Source organism: Eptesicus fuscus, chromosome 7, assembly GCF_027574615.1.
Source record: "Eptesicus fuscus isolate TK198812 chromosome 7, DD_ASM_mEF_20220401, whole genome shotgun sequence".
NCBI classification, from domain to species: Eukaryota; Metazoa; Chordata; class Mammalia; order Chiroptera; family Vespertilionidae; genus Eptesicus; species Eptesicus fuscus.
Genome location: NC_072479.1, coordinates 59,053,999 through 59,074,080, shown reverse-complemented (window position 1 = coordinate 59,074,080; position 20,082 = coordinate 59,053,999). Strand labels below are relative to the sequence as shown.

The 20,082-nt window shown below is 43.1% G+C and overlaps 1 protein-coding gene across 1 annotated transcript in view; it reads right to left on the bottom strand.

Moving 5' to 3' along the window:
* Positions 1-14,082: 14,082 nt before the first annotated feature.
* FAM186A (family with sequence similarity 186 member A) overlaps positions 14,083-20,082 on the bottom strand; it is a 98,444-nt gene continuing 92,444 nt past the window's right edge. The window contains exons 15-16 of the mRNA XM_054718608.1: positions 19,807-19,989; positions 14,083-14,151 (exon numbers count right to left, since the gene is read on the bottom strand). Of these exons, the coding sequence (XP_054574583.1) occupies positions 14,124-14,151; positions 19,807-19,989 (211 nt within the window). The 3' untranslated portion in view covers positions 14,083-14,123. The remainder of the gene's footprint in view (positions 14,152-19,806; positions 19,990-20,082) is intronic.

Below are 20,082 nucleotides of genomic sequence, written 5' to 3'. Positions count from 1 at the left end.
TTTTTGCCAATTTACATGTAAATTGGAGATTTCTGGTTGTTGTTTTTTTTCTCTATTGAGTATCAGTTGTAGGGATTTTTTGGCCACAAATATTAATAGCAGCTTTATTTTTAATAGCCAAAAACTGTCAACAACCCAAATGTCCATTAACAGGCGAATGATAAATAAATTGTGTTAACTTTCCAATGCCATATTACTCAGTCTACTGAATGAACTGTTGATACATGCAATGATATGATTCTCAAAAAATTATGCTAAGTGAAAAGAACTAGGTAAAAACAAGTCTTAACTGTATGATTCCAATTCTAGAAAATGTACACTACAGCATAGTGACAGAAAGTAAATCATTGATAATCTGGAAATGGGGGAAAGGTTGATTTAAACAAAGAAGATAAGGGGGCATGAGAAAACTGGGGGATGATGGGTATGTTTACTATCTTGATTGTGCTGGTGTGATATTTTTTTTTTTTTACCCTTTAAATATGTGCAGTTCATGGTATGTCAGTTATCTTTCAAGAAGCCTATTTTTTAAAAAATCCAGCACTTGAGTCTTTTAAAAGAGAAATTTCAATAAACCTCTAGATCTTTTACTAGTATTTTAGCACTAAAGTCTGAAGGGAGAAGCTGCTGCTAATCCCACCCACCTACAGAGGGGGACACATCAAAAAGGTGGTGCCCTACCTGAGGGTGGCTGCCTCAATATTTGGAAAGAAGCCCTTGGAATAGGAATTAGGGAAACTCCTCATTAGAGAATGACAAAACTCAAAAAATCTCAAGACATCATCTTGCCCAGCCCCTCATCATTACAGACAAGAAAACTGATGCCCAGAGATTGGTAGTGATTTATTTATTTATTTTTATTTATTTTATTTCATTTATTTGGGTGACATTGGTTAATAAGACCATACAGTTTCAAGTGTACAGCTCAACAAAACTTCATCTGCATACTGCATCATGCACTCACCACCCAAAGCCAAGTCACTTTCAGTCCCCATTTTCCCGTTTGCTCGCTTCTACCTCCCGCCACTCTCCTTTCCGTTTGGCTATCACCATACTGTTGTCCGTGTCTGTGTATCACATATATATTTTGCTTAATCCCTTTAGTTTTTTTTACCCAACCCCCTGACCTCCTTAAACAAAGTCTGCGATAGGACAGATTTAGGAACAAAATGTGAAAGAGCATGGTCAGGGGAGGGGAGAGATGCTATAAGCAGGGACTGAATTCTCTGTCTCCTTTTTCTTACCTCTGCAGTAGTCTCTCATTGCACAGACAGGACTGTTCGAGGGCTGTTGGGTGGGAGGGATGGTCCTAGCCCCGTCCTCCCACCCCCCAGAATTAGTGAGAACAAATGGCCACTGAACACTCTGTATCCAGCCTGTATTCTCTCCAGGGCGTCACCCCTCTTCTCCCTCCCAGGTGAGAGTTCCATCCTGCAGCTTGGAGGATGGGTTTCTGTGTCCCATAAGCTGCCCCAACAGGCAGGAAATGCCAGGCACTTTCCTTCTCTTTTAGACCTTGTGAGCTCATTCAGGTAAAAATTTAATGTCTAAATCAGTTTTAGGAATTTTTATTTGCTTTCCTTTATGCTCTATAGAGTTTTTGAGAAGAGGTGTGGGAAGAGTCACAGGAACCCATAATGTCTACTTGTTTTTAATATGTATAAATAATATTGTGCTTTAAATATCCTTCTATTTTTTCTTTCTTTTTTTTCTTTCTCACTTAACACTGTGTTTAAAATTTATCTGTGGCCCTGGCCGGCTTGGCTCAGTGGATAGAGTGCCCGCCTGCCGACTGAAGGGTCCTGGATTCAATTCCAGTCAAGGGCACATGCCTGGGATGTGGGCTCGATCCCCAGTGGGGGGCATGTAGGAGGCAGCTGATCAATTTTCTATCTTTCCCGCTCCCTTCCTCTCTGAAATCAACAAAAATATATTTTAAAAAATCTATCTGTGCACTACATGTATACCTGGTTTGTTGCTTTTAGTTGATGCATTTCTTCCAGTCTACAGTTACCCTATTATGTACCTACTAGAGGCCTGGTGCACAAAATTCGTGCACGGGGGTGCAGGGGGGGGGGTTCCCTCAGCCCTGTCTTGGCCTGCAAAGACACCAGCATCCTTCACCCCGGCCTCTAGCCAGAGGTTCCTCCCCTCCTTCTGCACAGCCTCTGGGAAGATGCTTGTCCTGGGGCCTCCTCAGGGCCCTAGCCCACGACGCCCTGCAGCTTGGGTACTCGGGGGCTTGGGCCTTCAGGTCTGGCTTCCTCACCTGGCATGGTGAGCATCAGCTGCCATGGGAGCCTTGCCTCAGGAGTCGCCCCCTTGGATCATACTACTTGCGAGTGTGTGTGTGGGGGGTGGCCTCGGTGGCAGTGATTTGATGTCTGTAGCATGCCCGCTGACACCCACCACTGCGGCGCCACACTGGTCCCGTCTGGACTGCTGGCAGGGGGCTTCCAGTCTGCGACTGGGGCTGATGGGCTGCGACTGGGGGCTGCAGGTGGAGGACCCTGGCACCCATAGGGCTGTCAGCATCAGGAACTGGAAAGATCCATTTTTCTGGTTCCTCCCCTGCCGCACGGATGCTGAGCTCCGGGCCCCACAGGCCCCTTCCCTCCCGCCGAAAGGCAGGCCGGGGCGGGGACGTGGGCACGCTGCCCCAGAGGCCCCTTCTGTGCTGCAGCACAGCCATGGCACAGACGGTGAGTTTGGCGTCCCGCCGGTCCCATTTGGTCCCCGCTCAGCGGTGCGGTGGCCTCCCGCAGGCCCAATCATGGGCATAGCGGAGTGATGGTTAATTTGCATATTACCCTTTATTATGTAGGATTTTCCTAGTTAAAATACCTGGGTTGCTTCCACCTCCCTGCTATCATGGAAAGAGCTGGATGAACACTTGGACTAGTATATATGTTCATGGTAATAATCCACATGACATTTTTTCTAGGACATATACCCAAGAAATGAGATCTTGGGATTATAGGACACACAGTTTCAAGTGTACAGTTTCTTATCTTCACTAATATTTGTAGGTTGCGTACCAGAACAGTTAAGAATTCACACTTCCACATCCTATGCATAAGAGGTCAGTATCCCCACACATTTTGCCAATACTTGCTACCTCTTGAATTTGTCATGCTGGTAAATCTATTAAATTTTGGGCTTAAATTCTATTTTGATTTTATGTTTTTAAATTTTTAGTTTTATTGAGGTATAATTTTTAAATAAAATTGTAAGATATTTAAAATGTACATTGTAGTGATTTTGTTTTATATTTTTGCATCTTGTACTGTTTCCCAACCCAACTCACAAAGGCATTTTCTTCCAGTAGCTTCATAGTTTTACTTTTCCATTTATATCTTTTAAGCCATTTGAAGTTTACCTTTGTATTTAGTGTAAAGTAGGTATCTTACTTAATTTTTTATTTAAACCTTTATTGTTGAGAGTATTACAGATGTCCTCCTTTTTCCTCCCATTGCCCATCCCCACCAGTTTCTGCCCCATCCCAGGCCTTCACCACCCTATTGTCTGTGTCCATAGGTAATGCATATATGTATATAAATTCTTTGGTTAATCTCTTCCCACCCTCCCCTCCCCATTCCCTCTGAGTTTATGTTGCCATGCCTCTGGTTCTGTTTTATTTATCAGTTTATTTTGTTCATTAGATTCCTTGTTCATTTATTTTGATTTTTATATTCAATTGTTGATAGATATATATTTATTGCCATTTTATTGTTCATACTAGAGGCCCACTGCATGAAATTCATGCATGGGGAGGTGTCCCTCAGCCCGACCTGCACCCTCTCCAATCTGGGAGCCCTCAGGGGATGTCCAACTGGGATCGGGCCTAAACTGGCAGTAGGACATCCCTCTCGAAATCCAGGACCTCTGGCTCCTAACTGCTCACCTGCCTGCCTGCCCTAACCATTCTGCCTGCTGGCCTAATCCCCCTAACTGCCCTGCCTTGCCGGCCTGATCCCCCTAATTGTCCTCCCCTGCCAGACTGGTCGCCCCTATTAACTTTTTTTTTTAAATCTTATCCCCTTCACACACAATTGTATTTGACTTCCTTATTGTCTTCTCCCTGTCACACAATTTTTCTGTCTCCTTTATGTAACACTTTTTCCTACTGACTCATCACTTACAAACTTTTCTTTCCTCCTTATTTCCTACTTCTGTTCCATCATCCTTCTTCCCATCTTTCTCCTACCCTCCCTCCCTCCCCACATTCCTTCTTTCCTTTATCTTTCCCCCTCCCTTTCCTCCCCTTTTCCTTCCTTCCCACCTTAATTTTTTTTCTTCTCTTCCTCCCTCGAACCTGCTTTGCTCCCTCCCCCATTTCTTCCTTCTTCCCATTCTCCTTTTAGGCTCTACTGGCTCCCCTTTAAAACTTTTCTTCCCTCCTCCCTCTTTCTCTCTCATCCTACCTTTACCATACATTCTTCTCTACTTACTTCCACTGTTTTAGTATCTATCTATCTACCTGCCTAAGTATTCGCTATCATTTATCTTTTTTCTTTTCTGACTTCTACTTTTAAAATCTGTCCCCAGCCTTAGCCAGTTTGGCTCAGTGGATAGAGCGTCGGCCTGCGGACTCCAGGGTCCCAGGTTCAATTCCGGTCAAGGGCATGTACCTTGGTTGCGGGCACATCCCCAGTAGGGGGTGTGCAGGAGGCAGCTGATCGATGTTTCTCTCTCATCGATGTTTCTAACTCTCTATCCCTCTCCCTTCCTCTCTATAAAAAAAAAAATCAATAAAATATATTAAAATAAATAAATAAATAAAATCTGTCCCCAGTACACAACTATACTTGATTTTCATTATAGCTCCTACAGTTCACTCACACATCCTCTTTCCTTCTTTAACTCTGCTCTCTACTGACTCCTTTATAAAGTTCTTCCCTCCCTCCCTCCCTTTTTAAAGCTTCCTTTTGAGGCGGAGCATTAACCCCCAGCCCAGGGCTCAGCCCGGCCAGGTGTTCGCCACCTCCTCTTCCCCAGCCTCCCCGCCGCTGTCCTGCTCCCATTCCCTGCCTGGGACGCCCAGCCCAGCAAGGGTGGCTGAGGCCCACGCGGCCTAGGCACTGTTGCCGTGAAGCAGGAGCACGTCCGCCAGAAGGCCTCAGACTGTCTTCCACTCCATCCTGGACCCGTGGGCGCCTTCCCGCCAACGGCCGCCACTGCCCTCCTCCCGCGTCTGGGTGGGGCTCCCAGCTCCACACTGCTTCCTTCCCTTTTCCATTCCTATGTCTTTTTCTTGTTCCCTTTCTGTATTTCTGTTTTTCCTCTCAGCCTGTCTGCATGCAGGCCTGCCTTCCTCTCCCTTTCCTTTCTTATCCCCTCCTATCGTATCCTATCCTACCCTGGGCCTTGCAGCTGCCTGAGCAGAGGGCGGGGATGCAGCCTGCTGATTGGTCATGACGTGATGCTGTAATGGACAAATTTGCATATTCCTCTATTATTAGATTAGACTAGAAGCCCGGTGCACGAAATTCGTGCATGGCAGGGGGTTGTCCCTCAGCCCAGCCTGTACCCTCTCCAATCTGGGACTCCTGGAGGGATGTCCAACTGCCCGTTTAGGCCTGATCCTGGTGGGATCGGGCCTAAACGGGCAGTCAGACATCCCTCTCACAATCCAGGACTGCTGGCTCCCAACTGCTTGCCTGCCTGCCTTCCTGATTGCCCCTAACCGCTTCTGCCTGCCAGCCTGATCACCCCCTAACCACTCCGCTGCCAGCCTGGTTGATGCTTAACTGCTCCCCTGCCAGCCTATTTGCCCCCAACTTCCCTCCTCTGCCAGCCTGGTCACCCCTAACTGCCCTCTCCTGCGGGTTGATCACCTCCAACTGCCCTCCCTTGCAGGCTTGGTGCCTCTCAACTGCCCTCCCTTGCAGGCTGGGTGCCTCCCAACTGCCCTCTCCTGCTGGCCTTCTTGTAGTGGCCATCTTGTGTCCACATGGGGGCAGGATCTTTGACCACATGGGGGCAGCTATATTGTGTGTTGCAGTGATGGTCAATCTGTATATTACTTTTTTATTAGATAGGATAGAGGCCTGGTGCATGGGTGGGAGCCAGCTGGTTTGCCCTGAAGGGTGTCCCGGATCAGGGTGGGGTTCCCTTGGGGCGTGGGGCGGCCTGAGCGAGGGGCCTGTGGTGGTTTGCAGGCCAGCCATGCCCTCTGGCAACCCAAGTGGAGACCCTGGTATCTGGAATTTATTTTCCTTCTACAATTGAAATTTTGTAGCCTGGAGCGGAGCCAAGCCTGCTGCTCCCTCCGGGGTGGCAGCCATTTCTGTGGCAGTTAATTCACCTTCTACAATTGAAACTTTGTAGCCTTAAGCGGGTGAGCCCGGCCAGGGTGTGCAGAAAGCTTTGCTTCCCCTGTTGCTGCCGGCAACCCTGGCCTGCTCTCTCAAGCTCCATTCTGCCGCCATTTGTTTGAATTTGTTTACCTTCTATAATTGAAACTTTGTAGCTTGAGTGGAGGCTTAGGCCTGCAACGGCTATGGAAAGCTTGGCTTGCTCTGTTACCTGGGAAACCTTGCTCTCTGTGGCTGTAGCCATCTTGGATGGGGTTAATTTGCATACTTGCCCTGATTGGCTGGTGGGTGTGGCTTGACTGGTGGGCATGGCTTATGTAGCGGAGTGATGGTTAATTTGCATATTACCATTTTATTAGAGAGGATTTTTTACTAGAGGCCCAGTGCATGAAATTCATGCATGGGTAGGGTCCCTAGGCCTGGCTGGCGATCAGGGCCGATCAGGACCTTTCTTCTCCCAGCTGCTGGCTGCCTTCCGGGCCTTCTTTCATTCCACATCGCTCCCTGGTGGTCAGCGCACATCATAGCAAGCGGTTGAACTCCTGGTTGGTCGAACTCCCGAGGGGACAATTTACATATTAGCCTTTTATTATATAGGATTCTTCTTCACTCTTCAACATTTCAGGTAATATTGGTTTGATGGTAATGAACTCCTTTAGCTTTTTCTTTTCTGTGAAGCTCTTTATCTGACCTTCAATTCTAAATGATAGCTTTGTTCTGTAGTGTAATCTTGGTTGTTGGTCTGTGGAGAGCGGCTACAGCGTTGACAGGATCAACCCTCATACTGACTTGTGGCAAAGCCACATACAAGTCCCAGCTTGGAAGGCAAAGCCCTCCCAGCATAATTATAGCCAAAAGGCTGTGGTTGTAAGCTTGACCTTATAGTCCAACCCTGCAGTCCTCAGTAGCTAAGGGATGTGGGCTACAGAAGGTGCAGCAAGTACTGCCTAAACAAAGCTTGATAGAGTTCAGAGAATGGCAACAGCAAGAAAGAAGCAGATTTGAAACTCACAAGAACATTGTAAACATCTTGCCCTTGTTTTGCTGTGTGTGATCTGACTATAAAATAAAGCTTCAGCTTACAGGCTGTGACACTGTTTCCTCATCCAGGCACAGTGATCTACCTGGTCCCAACTGTATACTCTTGTCAATCTTCTTTAATCCTTCACTTCCCCTCCTCAGGTTCACCCCTGGCCATGCTGGACATGGTTCAATATGTCCTTGCTATTCATCACTTTGAATATTTCAATTTTTCTTAATATTGTGAACCAGTTGTATCAACATAATTCCTAAGCAATCTGTCCTTTCCTCATTAAAATGGCTTTGCCACCTTTTTGGTGCTGCATTTTTCATATGTTGAGTTCTATGTATCCAGGGTCTATTTCTGAGCTTTCTATCCTTTCTATTTGTTATTTGTTCTTGTGCTGCTGCTATTGTTTTTTTAAAATATCTATGGTGTGCTTGATCTTAAGAGTTGGTATTATTATCCTCTGTAAATTTTCTTTTTCAAAATTGACTCATCTTTTAATGGGCTAATATTCCAAATACATTTTAGAATGAGTTTGTCAAGTTTCTTTTAAAAAGTTCCAGCTAACATTTTAAAATATTTGAATTTATAGATTAACTTGGGAAGAACTGACATATTTCCTATGCTGTCTTATCTAAGAATATAACTTAAAATCTTCCTTTATGTGTCCTTTAATAGAGTTTAAAAATGTTAGGGTAAAGTATTGTGGATTAATTATTAAATATTTTATAATTTCTGGTGCTATTATGAATGGTAGTTTGCCATTTCTGGTTCATTATTGCTAGTATAGAGAAACATTTATGTTTTTCTGAAGAAATTTTAAACATAAAGTTTAACTTTATCAAGTGTTTTAATCTGCAACTTGTAGAATGATCATGTGATTTTCTCCTTTAATCCATAGATATGATCAATAACTGATAAATTACTCATGTTAAGCCATTCTCGCGTTCCTAGAAGAAAACCTTGACTGTTGAATTCAGTTGAATAATTTTATTTGAATCTATTTTTTAAATCTATTTTTATCAGTAATATGGGTTATGATTCTTCTTGTACTTTGGAATAAACAATTAGGCAGCTTTTCTTCTTTTTTTTCTATTTTCTGAAACAATTTAATTGATAAAGTGATTATCTGTACCTTGAAGGCTTGGTAAAACTGTATAATCATATAAGCCTAAGGCTTTTTATCTGGAGGGAAAGTCTTCAATTATCATTCAATTTATTTATAGGTATTTGGTCTGTTCATATTTTTAATTTCTTCTACCAATTTTGGCATTTTATAATTTTCCAAAAATCATCTACTTCATCTAATTTTTAATTTAAGTATTTATTAATTTAAGCCTAAATGTTCTTTTCTTCTTTTTTTAAATATATATTTTATTGATTTTAGAGAAGAATGAAGAGGGAGAGAGAGAGATAGAAACATCAATGAAGAGAATCATTGATTGGCTGCCTCCTGCACACCCCCTACTGGGGACCAAGCCTGCAACCCAGGCATGTGCCCTTGGCTGGAATCGAACCTCGGACCCTTCAGTTCACAGGCTGACGCTCTATCCATTGAGCCAAACCAGCTAGGGTCTAAATATTCTTTTCTATCTCTGTTGTATCTGTAATGAGTTCCCTTGATTTCATTAAGGTCTAGATATAGTATATTATCTATTTAAGAGACACATTTAAAATGAAAAAATATGGACAAGTTGAAAATAAAGAGCTATTATTCGAGGCTAATATGAACAGAAACTAAAAAACTAAACACCCCCTCCTCTACCTCAGAAACCAAATAGGTAACTATTTTATATAAGGTAAATTCAAGCTACAGATTCAAGGCAAAACTATTATCAGGGACAAAGCATAAGGAGTAGGCTTGATGGTATAGACTATCAGAGCTCAGCCAAGTGGAGATATAAAGTAGATAGTTAAGTATATAAGACTAGAATTCAGGGGCAAAGTTCAGAGGCAAAGTCAAAGCTAGATATAAATTTGTGGTCATCAGCATATATATGGTATTTGAAGCCATAACACTGAGTGAGACCATAAAAGGAGAGTAGACAGGAAACACGGTCTAAGGAGTAAACTCTGAGCCACTCTAACATTTTGAGGTCAGGGAGATTAAGAGAAACAAGTAAAAAGATATAAAAGTGTCCAGAAAGGTAGGAGGCAAATCAGGAGAACAGGATGTCTTGGAATCCATCTGAAAAAATTCTTTCAAAGAGAGTGATCAGCAGTTCAAATGTTGCTGATTTGTCAAGTAAGAAGAGGCTGAAGATATAGATGGTTGGATTTAACAATGTGGAGGTTGTTGATGACCTTGCTAGAAGCAAGTTTGATGATGGAGTAGGAGGAAAGACCTGATTAGAGTGGGTTCAGGAGAGGAGAGAAATTGGAGACGGTGAATTTACACAATTTTTGAAAGGAGTTTTGCTGGGAAAGGAAGGAGAGAAATAGAGCAGTAACTGGCAGAGGAAATGAGTGTAAGAGAGTTGTTTGCTTTTCTTTTTAAAGTTCACAAAAATAACATCAAGGTGGGGTGGGGGGGGAATGATGGTACAGAGAGAGATTGGGAGAATTATTGAAGCATTGTCCTTGAAGAGAGGAAATGGGTCCTAATCTATAAGTGGAAGGGCCAGCATTAGATAGTAGTCAGATAGTTCATCCACAGGTAACAAGAGAGAAAGTAGAATGTATGGGTACAAATGCAGTTAGTTAGGGAGATATGGTGGTAGGAGTATGTGGAGTTAATGAGTACTTCCATTTTCTTAGTGCAATAAGAAAATTATTAATTTAAGCCTAAATGTTCTTTTCTTCTTTTTTTAAATATATATTTTAAGAAGCTAGATCATCAGCCAAAAAAGATGAAAGAGAAGGTCTCAGAGATTTGAAGAGATAGGAGAAAATACAAAGTTGTTATTCAGGAAAGTCATAGTGAATGGATTAGGGAGATTTAGAATGTTTGCCAGGAAGCCTTATGAGGCCACTCAAGGTTAATAATTATTTAAAATAAAACCAGTCAACAAGTTTGAATGTTTTCAATGTTTGAATGTTTTCCCAAAGCTACATATAGCTGCCAGGATACAGCTATAGAATAGGCAGAGAAAATTGGATTTAAGCTGGTCTGTGGTCAGACAGAGTACTTCAGAGCAAGAGAGGAGCAAGTGAATTAGAGTTGAGAACATATGCTAGGGATGGATTGTAATTATTGACCATGGAATTTATACTGGGTTACAAAAGAGGTGGGAGAGAGTAAAAAAGTGGTAGAACCAATGAAGTACAGTTTCCTGTGGAGATCAAAGGATTGTTGGGGTTGGGTTACTAGTGGAAATGAGGTATAAAGAGGTGATGTTTGAAGAATGAGTTGTTTGAAATTAAGATTATAGAAGGGCTACAGGGTGTTTTTTGTTTGTTTGTGTGTTTTTTTGTAATGACAAGGTCAAGGGTATGACTCATGGCTAAAGGATGAAATCCCCGAAGGAGAGCAGATCAAAACATTGCGATGCCAGGTGTTGGAAAGATCTATGTGACTATTGAAATTGTTAGAGATTATGACAGAAGTATTGGATAGAGTGACAGTGAGTAAGGAGTTGGTAAATAACTACAACAGAGAAGGCAATAGGGGTATATAGTCTAAAGACAGGAAACTTTAAATTGAGTATTATTATATATAACATAATATATAATATTTTATATATTACTATATAACGAGAGTAGGGGAGAATGATCTGGAAATAGCTTTGAGGAGTGAGAAAGACATCCCCCCCCACCCCGCCACCTCATTTTCAGGCCAAGTGATAGAGGGGGATGGGGAAGTTAAAATAGACATTGTGTGAAAGGTCCGCAGATGAGGCAGTATTGTCAGGAGAGAGCCAGGGGTCACTTATTTTAGAGAGAGTGGAAGAAAACGGGAAGGAGAGAAACATCAATGTGAGAGAGACACATCAATTGGTTGCCTCCCACAAGCACCCTAACCTGGGCTGAGGAACCTTCGACTGGAAACAAACTTGCAAGCCAGTGACATGCCCTCGACTGGGAATTGAACCTGCGACCTTTTGGTGGGTAGGCCAAAGCACTACCACTGAACCACATGGCCAGGGCTATACATCATATACATCACACACACACACACACACACACACACACACACACACTAGAGGCCTGGTGCATGAAAATTCATGCACTGGAGTGGGGGGTCCCTCAGCCCAGCCTGCCCCCTCTCACAGTCCAGGAGCCCTCAGGGGCAGGAGGCCACCCGGCGATCAGGGGAAGGTGACACCCCCATCACAGCTCTGCTGCTGCCACTGCCAGCAGCACAAGCCTCAGCCAGCCCTGGTTACCTGCGCCTCAGGCAGCCCTGGGCAGCTGGGCAGCCACCATCTGAGGCTTGCCTGTGCTTTGGGGCGGGGCTGGGCAGCTGGGGGGCTGAGGGGACTGGGGGACTCTGGAGGCAGGCGCACAGAGCAGCCGGGCCTGCCTGGGGGCGGTCCCGGCCTTGCCACACGCCTGCCACCCCGGCAGGGCTGAGAGGACTGGGCGCTGCCATCTTGTGGCTGTGGGCGCCACCATCTTTGAGGGCGGGCAGTCAATTAGCATATTCCCACTTATTGGCTATGGGCGCTGCCATCTTTGAGGGAGGGGCAGTCAATTAGTATATTCCTTTCTTATTGGCTGTGGACGGCCGCCATCTTTGAGGGCAGGGCAGTCGATTAGCATATTTCCTCTTTATTAGATAGAATATATACACACACCACCCCACCCCCACACACACACACACACACACTAGAGGCCCAGTGCACGAATTCATGCACCAGTGGGGTCCCTTATCCTAGCCTGTGGGATCGGGCTAAAACTGGCTCTTCAACATCTCCCTAGGGGTCCTGGATTGCAAGAGGACTCAGGCCAGGCTGAGGCACCCTACTGGTGCACAGTCAGGGCCAGGGAGGGACACGAGAGGTTGGCCATCCCGTGAGGGACTGCAGGAGGGCTCCAGGGCGTGTCCAGCCTGTCTCGCCCAGTCCCAATCTGCTGGACCCCAGCAGCAACCTAACCTACCAGTCAGAGTGTCTGCCCCCTGGTGGTCAGTGCACATCATAATGAGCAGTTGAGTGGCCTTAGCATATCCTACCTAATAATAGACAAATATGCAAATTGACCGCACCTTCGCTACGCCCAAGCCACGCCCACCAGCCACGCCCACCAACCAATCAGGATGAGTATGCAAATTACCCCAACAAAGATGGCGGATAATTTGCATATCAAGACAGCATAGAAAGAAGCCAAGAGCTGCAGAAGGGAGCAAAGCTGCGGAGAAGCAAGCAAGCCGGGGGGGGGAGAAGGGAGGAGCGGAGGTGGGGCTGGGGGTGAAGGAAGGAGAGCGGGGCGGACTGGCAGAGAAGGCGGGCCGGGGGACAAGGGAGGAGCAGAGGTGGGGCCGGGGGCGAAGGGAGGAGAGCGGGGCGGGCTGGCAGAGAAGGCGGGCTGGGGGACAAGGGAGGAGAGCAGGCGGGCGGGGTAGAGTGCAGCAGGAAACCCTATTGCAGGATTTTTCCTGCAATGGGAACGCTAGTCATAGCATATTACGCTTTGATTGGTTGAACAGCCGACCGGTCAACACTTAGCATATTAAGCTTTTATTATATAGGATTTTTATTTCAGAGAGGAAGGGAGAGGGAGAGAGATAGAAACATCAATAATGAGAGAGAATCATTGACTGGCTGCCTCCTGCACATTCCCTACAACCCATCTAGTGAGTTTATTTCAACTGTATTTTTAATATTCAGTAAACCTACTTGGTTCTTTATGATTGTTTCCACTTCATTAGCAATGTCCTGTTTGGTGACATTTATTTGGCTTGTATTCTATTAATTCTTGTCATCTATAATAGGTTTTTCGGTTTATTGCCTTTGTAACTGTCTAGTTATTTTTCCCTGTGAGATATTTTCCCTCAGGGTTATCCATTCATTATCTTGCTGGATAGTGGAGAAAAGAGGAGATCAAAATTTAGCTGTGCCACTCCTGATGAGTGGAGGGTCTAACTCTTAATATCATCATGTGTGTCACTCTCATCAGAAGGCTCTGCCCCTTAGTGAACCTCTGTATACCTTCTCTTGGGCTTTGTTCTCTTCTAAAAATGTACTTGGCTCCCTGGGTGAAAAAGGCCTCTAGGAGAAGGTAGGAGGAAACGCTTAGATGTTTGTTGGTTGAACCAGCACTTACTGTTTTTTTTTTTTAATTTTACATCTTAATAGTGTTCCCCTACAAACTTGTTTTCGGTGTTGTAGGGCTGATGGAAAAGGCAATGATCTATGGTGGGCAATGTGGTGTCTACAAAAGAGCTCAGCTCAAAATTTCTCTCCAAGTCTACTCTCTATGTTGGGAGTCTGGCCCTCCTCGGTCCAGGCTACTATTCCCCTTCTTTACCAAATCATAACCACCTCTGACCCTTCAGGGGTTTCTGATGGGTTTCTTTTCTTTTAATATCATTCATTTTTTATTTCTGAGGCATCTTTTTGTGACACTTTACGATCCTGTCAAGGGCTGTATGATGTCCTTTTAATGACAGCCTACCCCAGTGTTTGTTGAAGCTTTGTGTTTCTAATAATATAGAGCTAAAGATATTTTTTTCTTGAGTGATCATGGTAGTATTCTGGAAATGAAGATATTTAACCTGAATGACTGATAGGCAGAGTGTAAAAGCAAAGGATAGACAAAGCAATGTATATACGTGAAAGAAAGCAAAATAATCATTTTACCAAAACATTGAACTTTACTTTCAACATGCTTGTTTAATTTTACAGTCGCTTGGGATTCTTGTTAAACCTGGAAACAAGACAAGATAATTAATCTTATTACAAATTTCTCTTAAATACATTTATGAGAATATAGATGACTCATAGGGAAAATAAGAATGCCCCAGAACTCACAAAGTTAAACTAGTAAAATTGACATGGCAAAATGTCTCCCAAGACCAAAATCAGGAAGATCAGGGCTTGGCAATACCTTTTTATTTATTAGACCTCCTACCAGTCTCAATGTGCTATCTTCTCTAGTTGTAGGATTTCCATTCAGCCAGATTTCAGATGGTTTTGAATGATGGTTGTTCTGTATTTTAGTTGTAATTTTAATGTGGTCGTGGGAGGCGGCAAGTACCGGAATTTACCTACACCAAGTATGTCAAACTCAAAGGCTAACACGGGCCAAATAAATGAGGCATGCGGCCTGCGAGCCACGAGTTTGACATGCTTGACCTACACCATCATGTTGGTTCTCTTTTCTTTCTTTTTTAAAAAAGTGTGTTTAATTTATGCTTGGTATTCCATATACAAATATCTCATTTTGTTGTTGTTAATCCTCATTTGAGGACATTTTTTCCATCAATTTTTATTTGCTTAAAAATTTTTAAGTTCTTTTTAAAAAATATTGGTTTTATTGATTTCAGAGGGAGGAAGGGAGAGGGGGGAGAGAGGGATAGAAACAGCAATGATGAGAGAGAATCACTGATCGCTGCCTCCTGCACATCCCCTACTGGAGATGGAGCCTGCAACCTGGGTATGTGCCCTGACTGGGAATTGAACTGTGACCTCCTGGTTCATGGGTTGATGCTCAGCCACTGAGTCACACCAGCTGGGCTTTACCATTGATTTTTAGAGAGAGTGAATGAGAGGGAGGGAGAGAGAGAGAAACATCGATGTGAGAGAGAAACATGGATATGAGAGAGACACACCGATTGGTTGCCTCCTGCACACATCCCGTCTGACACGTGTTGTTCACGCAAAACAAGGATTGTGGATGCTGTCTACCATGCATCCAACTACGAACTGGTCCACACCAATATCCTAGTAAAGAACTACATCGTGCTCATTGACAGCACCCCATACCCATTATGCACTGCCCCTGGGCCACAAGAAGGGGGCCGAGCTGACTCCTGAGGAGGAAGAGATTTTTGAACAAAAATGATCAAAGAGCTCTAACCAGCTTGGCTCAGTGAATAGAGCATAGGCCTGCGGACTGAAAGGTCCCAGGTTCGATTCCGGTCAAGGGCATGTACCTTGGTTGCGGGCACATCCCCAGTAGGAGGTGTACAGGAGGCAGCTGATTGATGTTTCTCTCTCATCAATGTTTCTAACTCTATCCCTCTCCCTTCCTCTCTGTAAAAAATCAATAAAATATAGTTTTGTAAAAATTATCAAAGAAAATTCATTAGAAATATGATGAAAGGGAAAATAATGGCAAAGTTAGCAGTCTTCTAGAGGAACAGATCCACCAGGCAAGCTTCTTGTATGCAACCCTTTAAGACCAGGCCAATGTGTCAGAGCAAATGTCTATGCACTAGAGGAGCTGGAGTTCTATCTGAGGAAAATCAAGGCTCAGAAAGGCAAATAACTCCTCCCCACTCCTATCTTAGCTCATGTAATAAAGGTGTTTATTGTTCAAGAAAGAAAAGAAAGAAAGAAAGGAAGGAAGGAAGGAAGGAAGGAAGGAAGGAAGGAAGGAAGGAAGGAAGGAAGGAAGGAAGGAAGAAAGAAAGAAAGAAAGAAAGAAAGAAAGAAAGAGAAAGAAAGAAAAAGGAAGAAAGAAAGAAAGAAAGAAAGAAAGAAAGAAAGAAAGAAAGAAAGAAAGAAAGAAAGAAAGAAAGAAAAGTGGGAGAAGCAGCATGCTGTGTAGCAAGCATAACTGTCCAGGTTGTTGGTACATCCTGACCATGGAGACAAATCCAAATCACAATCTTATGTCACAATCATTGATAGCACATAAGTAGCTTCCTCTGCCTTGATTCTGTATTTACCCGGCAACTTTCCAATTCATGACTTGTGTCCTAAGTCTTTTTTCCCCTCCTTAGGGAAAATGCTGTAACAAGTCAAGGCAAGCATCTGAACCTTTTACTTATTTTCAAGCATGCAACCCCTCCCCCCTGTAGGACCATCCCTTAGGGAAGTGAAGGATTATGACACATCACACTATGTGTCAGCTTTCTCCACCTATATTTTAAACAAGATTTGAATAGTGAAAGACAGTATGTGTGTGTATATGCTTATGTGTGACACCGAGTAACAGTGTCACAGAGACATAGGGTAAATTTCAGAGAAATGGCAGATCTCATCATTCTGACCCTAATATTTGTCTACTGTTTGGTAAGATTTTTCACATCAGATAGTATTTACCTCAGTGGAAGAAAAATATTTAAGCAATTTAGCTTAAGGTAAGTTTCATGTCTACAGTATCTATAATAATAAAAGTGTAATATGCTAATTAGACCAGATGACCTTCCAGCCGAAGCCGTGGTGGAGGGCGGGGGGTGCCGAGCCCGTTGCACAAATTTCGCACATCGGGCCTCTAGTGGTGAATATAACTTGTTTGAAAGTGTGGTTCTGCCTCAGCTTCCTATTTTCTAAAATGCTTGCTCTATTTACCTCACCAGGATGGTTGTGAGGTTAAATTTGATATTAGAATCAGGGTGAAAAATTTGATATTAGAATCAGGGTGAAAAACACCACACAATTGTGAAGTGTTACTGTTATTACTATTATTTAACAGGGAGTAGTATTTTCCTCAATAAGAATTCCAGCACATATTCTACAACTTCCAAGGCTTTCTTTTCTCTAAGAGAGTCCTGTTGAAAACTGTTTTTTGATAGTTGTTATCTTTTGTAATTCCTCAGTATTTCCTCACCCCCTGCTTTGATTATTACCTCTTTGGGGACAAAAACATAGACTTATCCATTCATCATTAAACTCTTTTGAATATTTCTAATGGGCCAGGCAAAGTGTCAGACCTCTGAGGATACAATGAGACAGATGCATAAACAGATAATTATAATATGTGGGAAAATATAATGATCGAGTAATAAGCTTAGGATATTATGGGAGTGTGGAGAGCTGACACCTAAGAGCAACAGGCAGAGTTAGGAAAGGCTTTCCTGAGGGGAAAAATATAGACTGAATAAGTCAGTAGTACTTATTGCTGCAAGGAACAATCCCTGGCTAAGGATGGTTGAAGCTATAAGACCATTTATTACTCACTTTAAAAGCCCAGAAACAAATGGGTGTATCTAACAACTGGATGTCATCAAGGACAGGTTTTTACTTATCTCTTTTTTCTGTAATTCTTGGCGTATTTTCTTTTTGTCCTGTGGTTATCAACTCATTGTTGCCAAAGATGGCAGTAACTCCAAGTACCATATAACACATCAAGGCAGAAAGAGAAATTTTAGTTCTAGTCACCCCTGTTTGAAACAGGAAGGAAGGGACCTGGGGAGTAGGAAGGTTTTCATTTCATATTTTTTTTATTTTGTAGGAGATAAAGCAGAAGCAGCCATACACTATTGGCCCTGGATCTTTCTACATACTGTTCCTTCTGCCTGGCAACCATGGTCTCTTGAAACCTTCCCACTTACTGTATCTCAGTACCTAGTTACAGTACCTGGCACACGTAGTGAGTAGTTAGCAAATGTTCTTGCAAGGAAAGCAGGCAGAACACAAGTAGAGACAGTTGGACACAACAAGCAAGTAATCGCCCCAAAATGTAGTCTCAAATCAGGGGAGTAACAGGACCATTATAATACAGAATGGTAAGCCCTGGCCAGTGTAGTCGTGGTTAGAGCATTGGACTGGGCACTGAAGGGTTTCGGGTTGAATTCCCAGTCAAGGGCACATACCTGGGTTGTGGGTTCATTCCCCACCCCCAGTTGGGGCACATGCGGGAGGCAACCAGTGGATGTGTCTCTCTCTCTCTCTCTCTCTTCCCACCCTCCTCCCTTTCATTCTCTCTGAAAAGCAATGGATAAAATACCCTCAGGTGAGGATTAACAAGAACAAAAGAATGTTAAGCCCTGGCCAGTGTGGCTCAGTTGGTTGGGCGGTTTGATTCTGTCAGGGAACGTGCCCAGGTTGTGAGCTGGGTCCCAGTTGGGGGCGTGCAGGAGGCAGCTAGTCAATATTCCACTCTCACGTCGATGTTTCTCTCCCTCTCCCTTCCTCTCTCTCTAAAATTCAATAAATTATCTTTTTAAAAGTTTTTTTTTACTGATTTCAGAGAGGAAGGGAAAGGGAGAGAGAGAGAGTTAGAAATATCAATGATGAGAGAATCATTGATTGGCTGCCTCCTGCAGTCTCACACTGGGGATCGAGCCTGCAACCCCGGGATGTACCCTGACCAGGAATCGAACCATGACATCCTGGTTCATAGGTTGATGCTCAATCACTGAGCTACGCTGGCTGGGCTTAATAAAATATCTTTAAAAAAAACCAACAACACAAAATGGTAAGTGCTAGGATATTGTTAATTACAAGATACATTGAGAGCACATAGGAGTCAGAGAAGATAGCTCAGAAAGTGTGATAGTTTAAACTGACTCCTAAAGGACAGTAGAAATAACTAAACCCAGAAGGAAAGAAAATCTTTGGTCTGTACTTTAATTGACACAACATAAATTAAATATAATGCTCTTTGGGGAAGGAAGGACCTTGAAGAGATTCTAGTGAGAAAAAAGGAAGTATAAATAGTAACTGATTATATAACATCCATTATTACTAATTTAAGATTTCTAAAAATTGATATTCCCTGTACTTATTCTATTTTAGTGAAAAATAGCAAAAATCCAAGACTTTCATTTTCTTGTAATGTCTTAATTTTTCCCCCCACTGTTTTCAGCATCTCTTACTCTGAAAGTTTTCAGGCATCTACCTCTACATTAAAATTAATACATACATATTTTGCAATAGCTGTAAAAAATAGAGGTTTTGGCACAATAGAAGAGTTGCCATATTAAATATAGGATGCCTAGTTAAACTTGAATTTCAGATAAAAATAAATAATTTTTAATATAAGAATACAATTGCATGGACTATACTTATAGTACTAAATCGTTGGTTGCTTATCTGAAATTCAAATTTAATTGGGTGTCCTATATTTTTATTTGCTAAATCTGGTAACCCTAATAATAGATACCAAATTCCGAAGTGCTAAACTAGGATTTACAAAGTAATTGACTCTTAATCTCTAACTCACTCTGAGAGTATGAAATCATCAAGTGAGAATCTGGTTTAACAGAATTTGGAAAGGTGGACCCACATCACCCACCTTCCCTATTCTTCAGTATATCCTGGGATTCAAGCACTTAATTTATCTCAAGTTGGGCCTAGATATGACAGCTACATTTAAGGTATGTTACTGAACCAGGAGGTGGACAGAAGCATGCTACTATGGTTTTTCTGGTACCTTCAATAATAAAATCCCAATAATAAAGGGTGGAATTCAAAGTGGACTGATCTAGTGTTAGATTAGGTTTTGTGGTATTATAACTGGTTGCTTTGTTTATATTATTCCATAGTGACATCTGCAGGCCTCCAGAGAGAAACACTAATACTTTAGGTAACTCCTTGGTGCTGTAAGAGAAAGTTAAGTTGGGTGGGGAGGAGGGAGGAAGGGATTTGACCAAAAACCCAATTATCAGAATGCTTCCAGTCCTTAACTTACTGTGATTGAATGGATGCAAGAGATTTTCTGAAGGTAGACTGAACATCTAACTGGAGCAGCATGGGAATAGGTGGGTACCCACCCAGCTGGGCCCACAGTGAAGGTATTGATGTCTTCTCAGTTATTGGGTAGCTTGAAGTGGACTGATCAGCATTCCAGATAGCTTCCATCGGGTCTTCTTGTCTAGAGAGTCAGAGAGCACTAATTGAAAGCGCCAAACTCCCCTGCACTCCATAGGCAATCAAAAGCTATGATTCTTATTCTCCCCTCTTTTCT